At 37.3% G+C, this 11287-nt stretch overlaps 1 protein-coding gene across 4 annotated transcripts in view; it reads right to left on the bottom strand.

Moving 5' to 3' along the window:
• Positions 1 to 1355: 1355 nt before the first annotated feature.
• LOC124110926 (nuclear factor 1 X-type-like) overlaps positions 1356 to 11287 on the bottom strand; it is a 334632-nt gene continuing 324700 nt past the window's right edge. For all 4 annotated transcript variants that reach the window (XM_048399803.1, XM_048399804.1, XM_048399802.1 and 1 more), the window contains one exon: positions 1356 to 2112. In XM_048399803.1, the coding sequence (XP_048255760.1) occupies positions 1904 to 2112 (209 nt within the window). In that variant the 3' untranslated portion in view covers positions 1356 to 1903. The remainder of the gene's footprint in view (positions 2113 to 11287) is intronic.

Here is an 11287-nt window from a genome sequence, read left to right as displayed (position 1 = left end):
AGTCTTGATAAGTATCACTTAGATAAGCTAACTTCAGTAGTTTCTGAGAAAACTTGTCCCAATCGCAAACACTATGAACTTGGTAAAATAAAATGGATCAAGGGCAGTAACTGTGTTTGCTCAAAGTCAACAAACATGTATCAAGGGAAGTAACTCTGGAAAATAATAATTTACGGGACCAATTTTTGAAGAGTCTTGACATGTATCTATTAGATAATTACGCAAACTTTCATTCATGTAATTTCAGTAGTTTGGGAGAAAACGTGTCCCCATTTCACTCAGTATGCATGAAGTTGAAGCATGGAGCAATGGCAATAATTAAGGACAAAGATTTTCGAACTCATTTGAGATCATGCCCAGTACAGGGTTCACTCCAGGAATTTTATTACATAGGCCCTTTATATGAAAATTTCTAATATTCCATAGGTGTGCATACAAATTTAGGGGCTAAAAGCACTAGGCCCTACCCTAGAATTATCCCTGCCAGTAATATCAGTGTGTAAAATTTCATTTCTGTTACTTAAATAGTTTTTCAGAAAATTTGTCCCCTTTGAGAAACGGACGGATGGAAAGACAGAAATATGGATGGACGGAAAGACGAACTCAGTTCCCATATCCCCAGCCCCACTTCGTGGCAGGGGTTAATGATGTACCTTCATGAGAAGTTACATGCATGCCAAATTTCACCTTCAACAGTCAAGGGATTATGAAAATGCAGTAACACGAGAAATATGACATTTTCAATATGACAGCCATAGATGGAGGCCATCTTTAAAATCGGATTGGAACTAGGGGAGCATATTTTAGAGACACCATAGCTGGTATCATTCATGAAAGTTTCAGCTCCATAGGCCTTGCAGTTCCAGACAAGATAAGGTAACAAAGGACAGACAATGGACAGTATGCCACAACTTAAGCTCACTTGACTTTTTGTCAGTTGAGCCAAAATGACATAACTTTGTTCCACCTGAAATGTTGAGTCAATAATTTTATTTAGAGAGTTTGAACTGAGAGATTTGTCAAAAGATTTCTAAGGGCAATAAAGTGAATTTATCACTATAGTGTACTCCGAATAACCTTGACAAACTTTCTTCCATTATAAGTGAATACTTCTAAGGCTAAGTTAGAATGATTTTGTAGAACAGTGAATTTATGACTGACCTAAACCCATAACAAAAGTATCATGTGTGTCCATAAATATCCCAGGGATGTAAAGCATATGTCTCATACTGCAGCAACGGCAGCAGCTACAGCAGGAGGAGGAGCAGCAATGGCAAATGAGGAAAGTAAATCCTTAAGAATTGCCTCTGTTGGACTGCTTATTCTTTCACGACAGGAAAATAACAAATCTTGGAAACTTTCTCTCTTTGTTTAATATTAACAGATTACAAAAATGAAAAGTTGCATTGCATAACATCCTAATGTGTCATTGACAAATGGAACAACATAGAAAAGTAACCTTTTAACTATACACATTAAGACCTTCAAACTGCATAGTTATGGAAGCACAGCTTTAATACTCAAACATGCAAGTATAAAACATCACAGCTGCTCAAATGGGCAAATAAAATAAAACCAGTTAAATATGAAGAAGTGTTTGGAGTTGAATCTCATACAACACCTGTGCCTTACACTTTCCTGTTTATAAATACTCCATTCACAAATCTCTTGTAAGTCTTAAAAACAACTTTCTTGAACAAGGAAAGAATAAAATTGGGTAACTATATAGAATAATAGTCATCATAATAATGATAATAATAGTAAACATACAACACCAATATGTTATTGTTGTTGGAACACACCAATGTACAATTTGTAACAAACAATGCTATCACAGCCAAGCATGCACTTTCAGTGCCTTTGCATTCCTTTAAAATTCGCCTCATGGCGAGAGGTATATTGATCAAGTCTGCTCATGTGCTTGAGACTTATGTGGGGAAGGGGGTGCTGCTGTTGGAGGTACTACACTAGACGTGTGTGGACTGGAGTGCTGACCCGCCTGGGGAGGTTGTGGTGGTGGCTGCTGTTGATGCTGGTGTGAAGAACCTGAGCTGCCACTGCTACCACCTGATTCCATACCTTCACTATTGTGGACCACTGGAAAGAATCGCTCTGAAACAAAGTAGTGTTTTCATATAATCTTGTTATAAAACACATGTAAATTGAGGAAGTAAAGCAGTTTCAGAAAGCACAAATATTGAAAACATGTGTAATTTATTCAGTTTTGGTTAGATAAATATATGTTTAAGTTATACTATGGAACCCAGTTCCTGATGAGTGTGAGTCAATGTCAACTTACAGCAACTGGTTCAGTTGGACATTGCATTTAACTTAAACAAGAGGCCCATAGGGCCTGTATCACTTACCTGGATATTTACGCAATCATGACAAAATATGTATACATTTGCACTGTACATGTATATAATACTGCAAATATTTGGTAATTTTGACTCTGTCAGCATTTAAAAGGGGTGGATAGCAAATCTGACAGCATGAACATGTATTTCTCTAGATACAAATGTCGCATAAAGATTTGAACCATTTCCATGTTATGATCCAGGATAAATCATATTAAAGGTATTATTCTCTTTATAACAAACAAATGTATGCAATGTATCTGTTTATTATAGGGCGGGGATAATATCAGTTTGCATGTTATGGTCAAGGTTCTAACTCCTTTGGGAGTGCCGGACAGATGAACAGAAGGGCAAGTCCTGGTAGCATATGTGCATTCCTCTCATTATACTCATACTTTGTTTGTTCATATAGTAATAACTTTTTAATTTGAAGTTTACAAGATATACAGCTTTTCCATTGAACGAAAGGTCAGTCACATGACCACGAAATTGACGTTCATAAGTGTATGAACGCCACAATTTGACGTTCATACGTTTTTCACGAGACCGTGTTCTTCAAAATGACATAACACTGACAGACTACTTACACATTCCTGGGGAAAACCCTGGGAATTCCCTAGCACGAAAACATACATAAGCGTTCTTTCTGATCATTTAGAACCTTTATTCTTGGTCTCAACATTTCAGTATACATTGAGAAATGTCAGAGTGTGACTGCATGATTGTTCACGAATATCCTTGCTAAGGCCTATCCTAATGAACAAACGAAGAAATGCACATCTAAACTATCGTAGTATCGACTCGATCCGTGTCAAGGCTGACACTGACCGTCTCCAGCAATCTATGAATTTACCTTAGTGTCTGTTTGACGCATCTTTATTCACCTTTCAATGATCGGCCAGTTGATCAATGATGACTAACACATGTAACCGCCACAGGTTCATTAAAAACTTCGGAAATCTCTCCCGTCACGTTTATCGTTTAGGCCATTTTGACGTCTTGTACTAGTAGTATAGGTAATGGGGGTTCTGCCGCAACCCCACAGGAGCCAGATTTATATACCTATACTGCTACTACAGATGGAATTTTTTATGCAAAAATGATGATGCGATTTAACGATCGTCATGAATTGTATTCAAAAGGGCGTCTTTTTCTTCTTTGGCACCCCCGGTTTCAGCACCCCCCTGCAATATTTTTTCCACTAGAGCAATAGGATGTGCACAAAGCATACAACTGTGCCCAACAAATTCCCAATTGAACATTTGTGCCCAACCATAGTATAGAACAAAAATGGAAGAGGTGAAATATACAACTATGGAGAGCATGGGCATACGCGCAGAAATGTCTGTGTTCCAACATATACTAGTGGAGAATGCATACAAAGACAACTTGCTACCAGATATATTCAAGGTAGACTATTTGGAAGGAAATCTGGGTAGAACACATCTAGAACCTTTGGAGGGCCTACCAACATTTGTAGATGATATGTATGTATTTGGCTATCTAAAAGAAAACGATATAGTATCTCTACGGGGATCTGCGTCTTGTACAACTGGAGAAAATGGATCTGCAAAACGTATACTACAAGAAATACAAATAGCAACGCGGAAAGTATACGGATGTCGCGTGCATGCTACTATTGCAAATGCAATTTCCTATATGAGTCATTTTCAAAAGATGTCACTTTTTGAGTTTCCAAAATTACAAAATCCAATGGTTGATATAATATCTTTTTTTGGTTTAAATGGAGTAACAAATATCTAAGGCTGTCAGTAACATCAAATGGAAGTCTTAATGATGCTTTTTAGAAAGAGGAATAACCAGTTACCATGGCAACTGAAACTTGGCTTGTCTTTCCCATAACAATGTTTGTGTGAATTATTTTGGTTGGAAATTCATGAAAATGCAAAAAGCACATACAGACATATTTATTTCTTCATATTTTTGTATATTAAACTTGAAGAGAGGATGAAGGGCATTTATTTAGTCTCTTAATGACCAATATGTACTCAGTGTCAATTCTATGAAATACTGTTACCCCTTCAACATAAATATTATGATTTCTAAATTTTCAAGATTTCTTGGAGGTTTTTTATTTGATGAACAAAGATAAACTGTGATTAACTTATGTCTCATTGCGGAAACTAAAGACATATTAAGATATATATATTTTTTAAATGAGTGCATTATAGGAAAGACATGCATGTTACAGGATTGACTATATTTGTTACAGAAAAGACATTGCAAATTCATATCATCAGTATGCAAAGAGTGGTAAAGATTATCTTAAATGTTTCTCATGTACATAATAATGCTTGCAAAAGTAATACCAGTCATTATCTTTTTCAGTTATATTGATAAATTTATTCCAACTTTTTAAAGGATAAATTCTAAAATCTGTTACAGTAAGGACAAAGGTTTGTTACATGACAGGACAAATTACCATACAATGACATTTTAGATCACAAAGCAGTTTCCGCATTTTTACTGTAATAGCAAATGTGTTACTTTGAATAACAATGCACATGTTTGTTATATTTATATTTTTAAATGATTAATATGAAGAATGTTACCTATGACCTACATTATAACTGTTACAGGAAAGACCTAAGACGTTACAGTACTGACAATGTGAAACAAAGTTTTGGTCAGCCTAGTTAGTTCACTATCATAAGTAAACAAAGGTTTACCAAACAGGGGTACCACTAGATGTAGTTATAGTTATATTTCCATCTCATTATGAAATCTCCAGATTGATGTGATAGAAGACAGTTATGGTGAAGACAACATTTTGTTACATGAAAGACATTTAGAGAATAGTTTTCATGTCTTTTTATGGTTTCTATGATCAACAATCAAATCCAAAGTTTTTTAGGTTGAGTATAAATTTTACTAATATTGTGAAACACTGAAAGTATTTGGTAAAAGAATTGTGGTATACTTGAGACAATAAAGACTTGGTCAACTTGTAGAATGAACAATTCAGAAAATGTCAGAAAACACATGACCTACAATTAGAACACAACTTTCAACTGCAAGTAAGAAACTACAACCTGGAATGCAACACTTGAAACATCAAGCCATCTAAGAAGAAAGTTGAAAGATTATAGCTGTCTTCCCAAGACATTATACCCCTTCATAGTGGCTTTTAACTGTAGACCAAATGTTATTGTCAACCTCACAATGAGATGATTCTGGAGTTTTCTGTAACTTTGGGATGATTGTCTCCATCACTAGCCTCCTCATCTTCAGCCTTCACCTTCTCTCCATCACTAGCCTCCTCATCTTCAGCCTTCACCTTCTCTCCATCACTAGCCTCCTCATCTTCAGCCTTCACCTTCTCTCCATCACTAGCCTCCTCATCTTCAGCCTTCACCTTCTCTCCATCACTAGCCTCCTCATCTTCAGCCTTCACCTTCTCTCTATCACTAACCTCATATTTAGCCTTCACCTTCTCTCCATCACTAGCTTCCTCATCTTCAGCCTTCACCTTCTCTCTATCACTAACCTCATATTCAGCCTTCACCTTCTCTCCTTCACTAGACTCCTCATCTTCAACCTACACTTTCTCTCCATGACTAGCCTCCTCATCTTCAGCCTTCACCTTCTTTTGTTCACTATAGTTTCCTCATCTTCAGCCTTCACCTTCTCTCCATCACTAGCCTCATCTTCAGCCTTCACCTTTTCTCCATTACTAGCTTCCTCGTCTTCAGCCTTCACCTTTTCCCCATCACTAGCCTCATCTTCAGCCTTCACCTTTTCTCCATTACTAGCTTCCTCGTCTTCAGCCTTCACCTTTTCCCCATCACTAGCCTCTTCATCTTCACCTTCTTTCTATCTCTAACAGCATCTTCAGCCTTCACCTTCTCTCCTTCACTAACCACGTTTGGGGTAGATTGCGTATGGTGGTCTGTTCAAAACATTGGCCAAAGTGTGAATTTGCCAGATTCCCATAAAAGACTTGTCCCTCTTCACTTTGAGGGTTTTGAGTCGAAATATGCTTTGGACTATGTTGTCTGTGAGACAAGTTCCTGGAACATATATGTCAGAATACTGAGCATAATGACGTGGCAAGTTATGTCTCTTTACACTGACATCCTTCCTTTATGCCTTGAGACTGGAAATTTCCATCAAGATCTTTGGCTTCATTGGCAACAAGTTCAGAGATTACTTTCACTGTCATTTCGTCTGCTCTGTCAATTGTCCCAAAAGCAAGTACACTGCCACATGATGGTGAGCAGTTACCATTTGATAACATAGTACAAGGATACAGCTCACCATTTGTCACTGCCATGGTTAATTTAGTTGTACAGTTCCACTCTGAAATTCCACTTTGGAGTTGCTTTGTATTCCAGTCAAGCAAACATTGCTATTCAGTAAACCTTCATGAAATCAGCATTAGTGAATTTCAAATTATTTTGATGATGTAATGAAATCTATACATTGTCATACTTGAGTGTTTGTCTTTGCCAACAAAGACCTTTTTCAGAAAATAAAGAAGCGTGGAGAGTTGAATTTTAGTGCAGTGAAGAAATGTTTTTCTCCAAAACTCGTATTCTAAAACTTGTTTGACCTTTTAAAATAGAAAATACCCATAAGCTATTAGGTACTTCATGATCACTGCCATGATTCTATATTAAATGTAAAGTTTGTCTTTTCTATAACCATGGTACCATATTAACTACGAAATCATAAACACTTATTTTAGCAAGCTTAGGAACAAGTAACTAAAATCTCATTGATCCCTTTAGTACAATATATCATCAAACATAACAGAGAGTAGTTACTTTGATTCTGATTGTCTTATGGAAATGTAGAATGTCATTACTGAAGCAAAACTGTCTTTGCCGTAACCCATTTCTTATAACAATTAGGTGTTTCAATAATTTTGCATAAAATGATGAAGCACAAGTTTATCCTACAAACTGCTTGATTGAAATAATTAATTAGAATATTGAAAAAGAACAGAGTAATTTACTTTGCTTCTTTATAACTTTTCAATTGCAAAATGTCATTACAATAACAAAATATGTCTTTACTGTAACACATTTCTTATAAAAACCATATGTTCTGACAATGTTGCTCAAAATAGTAAAATACAACTTTGTCTTTCAAACTGCTGAATTAAAATATTCAGTTGGAATGTTGAAAAAGAACAGAAAGTAATAGTTTTCTTACTTTATAGCTTATTAAGTGAAGAAAGTCATTACCATAACAAAATCTGTCTTAGCTGTAACAAAATTTAGTGTTACAGGAAAGACTGTTACAGGTAAGACAAATCATTAGATAAAAAATTATACTGACTAATTAATGGTCCCTTCATGAAGCTGAATGTTCACACAATTTTCTGTTCATGAATTGGCACATAATCTTGGATCTTGAAATAACTATTTTGCATCTGTTCCATTGAATCATAGCGTTATGGGAAAGACATGAAATGAAAATACTCATCATTTCCTTACCTTTTTGGTTAACTTTTGGTGCTTATTTGTCTCCTGGTGCACATGGCACATCACACTTCTATTGTATAGGAAATAGTACTAGACATGACAGAAAGTACTGATATCCTTGTATTGGGGATCATTGATTATTCCAAAGTTTTATTAAGTGTTACAGGAAAGACACAAAATCTAAGGACGGTGTTATATATAATCATAATTCAGGAATTATATCAGTTAGATTGAAATTACACACTGAAATTCCTAAATGAATCTTGTTTTTATAAGATAACCACAGTAATATTATATATATGCCAATATTTATAAAATGACAGTTTCTCAAATTTGAAGCTAAATGTACTGGGACAGCCAAAAATGCACTTTCTACCCATTTAAAACGCATCAAAAACACATAATATGACACAATGATTGAAAATAACCATTTTACTAGATGCATTACTTTGCAGGTGATAATCTGTACAAATTGCTAAGTCAATATATTTTTTTAAAATTTTGTAATGGGTTCGGACAGAAATAGTGACATCTTTTGAAAATGACTCATATAGGAGGCTCCGGAAGCAAAATACGAGACACAATACAACAAATACAAAAACAAACAGAATACAAAGCGAAGAAAAAATGGATGGAAAGATTTTCCAACGAAGAACCCAAAGGTGTATTTGTTTGCAAAATAGATGTCTCCCAGTTGTCCCTTGAGGAAACACAAAAGGGGTTGGATGCACTACTCAGGCAACTATATTCCTTCTGATACGAGATATATTCCATAGACTATACTAGAGACTTTTCTGGTGTACTAGATAGGAAAAAAATAATTGCATACCTACAAAGCAAGGGATACTTTCTACAAGGTATACAATACGATTGTGGAGAAAGAGATGGAACAATTCTAGACAATAAAGCGTCTGTAGGAGAACATGTATGTACTTGGGTATACAGTAGAAACAATAGAACATTTTCCATGAAGATATACAACAAAGTTGTCTGATCACTTGGTCGATATACCGCTGATCAGTGACGCCGTGTCCACGACCTTGACCAACATTCAGAAAGCACATGGGTCCAAGTCTCGCATTAAGTCCAATCCCTGCCCATATCATGACACTAGGTCCACCCCATGGATCCCTTTCAACAACGTTTCTGTCAGCGAAACGATCACCTAGACGCCGCCAAATTCTGACTCTTCCGCCTAAAATAATAATAAGTCCATTTATACTGCGCCAGATTCCATTCACCAAGTTAATGCTCATGGCGCTACATAGTTTTAGCAAGTAATGCTAATGAAAGGGGGAGTAGAGTTGATAGTGTTGTGTGAAAAGGTGTGTTTTCAGATGAGCCTTAAAGGATGAAAGCGATGGCGATAGCTTAAGATCAGATGGTAGTTTGTTCCATAGCGAGGAAGCGCAGAACTGGAAAGATCTCTGACCAAAGGTTTTGAGACAGGTTTCCGGGACTTGTAACAGGTGGTTATTCTGAGAACAGAGAGATCTGGAAGGCTTGTATTTAGGCAGTAGTTCGGTGAGATATAATGGGGCTGTTTCCATGTAGCATTTGTAGGCCAGGGTTAGAATTTTGAATTCAATTCTGGCTTTGAGTGGTAACCAGTGCAGCGACATCAGAGCAGGTGTTACTGGAGTCCATTTTGATGTCTTTGTGATGATACGTCCTGCTGTATTTTGTACACATTGGAGCCTGTGGAGTTGATCATTTGTGATGTTACTCATGAGAATGTTGCAATAGTCAAGCCGTGATATAACTAAAGATCTAGCCAAAATGTGTGCAGCTTCTTTTGTGAGTAGATGTCGAACACTTCCAATGTTGCAGAGATGAAAGAAGCAGGACTTTGAGACATATCTTTTGTTCCATAGTTAGTCCACTGTCCAGATAAACGTCAAGATTTTTCACTGATTTTGAGAATTCGATATTGGAATCACCAACAAGAATCTTGTTAACTCTCATTTTCTCAAGATTTGTTCGGGTACCAATCAATAAAGCCTCCGTCTTGCTGTCGTTTAATTTTAGTTTGTTCTCAGTCATCCACGGCTTGATAGCTCTGGTGCAATCTTTCACTTTTTGAAGCTCTGTTTCAGTTTCAGATGACATGAAAGTCTTCATCAGTTGCGTATCATAGGAAGCAATGGTAGCTCAGTAGTCGCTTAGAGATGATATGACCCAAACCTTTAGTGTACAGTTTGAAAAGAATGGGGCCCAGAACTGACCCTTGGGGAACCCCACAAATGAGAACAAAACTATCTGATGTTGCCTCATTGACAGTGACTGACTGACTGACACCGTCCATCTAAGTATGATGTAAACCATTTGAGAGCATTTCCTTCTAGTCCTATCTGATGGTGTTAACAGTCCAAAAGTTTGATGTGGTCTATGGTATCAAATGCTGCAGACAGATCAAGTAGAACAAGCCAGCTTATGTTACCTCTGTCTGCAGATGTAAGGAGTTCATTTAAGACTCTAAGTAATGCAGTCTCTGTGCTGTGATTAGCTCTATATGCGGATTGGAATTTGTCCACTAGGTTATGGGCATCGAGGTGTTCGGAAAGTCAAATTTTTACCGCCTTCTCAAGCACTTTCGAGATGAAAGGTAGGTTTGATACCGGACGTTTTCAAGCAAATTGGGATTGAGACCAGGCTTCTTGAGGAGAGGTTTAACTATAGCTTCCTTGTGAAACTCTGAGGAACTTCACCTGATGAAAGACTAAGGTTGATAATCTTTGTTATGGCAGGAAGTAGAGTGTCAAGGTGATCAATGACGATCTTTGTTGGAATTGGATCTAGTTGACAGAACGTAGGTTTTGAGTCAGTGATCATTTTCCGGATTTCTAGTTCTGAGAACGGTTTCAAATCCTTCAGAGGTTCACCATTTTGCATGTCATGTAGTAGCAGGGGACTGTCACGTAAACAATCTGGAATGACGTTTGTGTAGCTGTCATGGATTGACTACTCATCTAGGCTTTGTCGAATCTTTTGTATCTTGTTGACAAAGTAGTTGCTAAAATCATTGGCTAATTTTTTGCTGCTTGCTGATTTTGGCAGTCTTTTCCGTCTTCTTGCCCATCAAAGAATAAGTAAACTTATAGAGATTGCCTGGACGACCCACACTGTCCTTGATTTTCTGTAGGCAGTAGGCTGTTTTAGAGGTTCTTATCTCCGTCTGCATGGGAGACACAAAAGCGACTTTCATCAGAGAAGATGACATGCCTCCACTCACGATGACACCAATTGTGATGACCCTGTGCCAACTGAAGTCGTGCTTGTCGATGCCGGGGTTGGAGAACAGGACGACGTGCTGGTCGGCGACATCTGAGGATGTTGGAACGGAGACGTCGGATCACAGTGTCCCGGCTAATGTGTCGATTATGTGTTCCTATGGTCTGTCAAGGACTTTCACTTGCAGTTAGGAACGGATGTTGCTGGTGTTGACAGTTACCCTAGGACGACTGCTCCGAGGAAGGTCAT

Source organism: Haliotis rufescens, unplaced genomic scaffold (assembly GCF_023055435.1).
Source record: "Haliotis rufescens isolate VD_foot unplaced genomic scaffold, xgHalRufe1.0.p SCAF_2, whole genome shotgun sequence".
NCBI classification, from domain to species: domain Eukaryota; kingdom Metazoa; phylum Mollusca; class Gastropoda; order Lepetellida; family Haliotidae; genus Haliotis; species Haliotis rufescens.
This window is presented reverse-complemented; position numbering and strand designations above follow the sequence as displayed.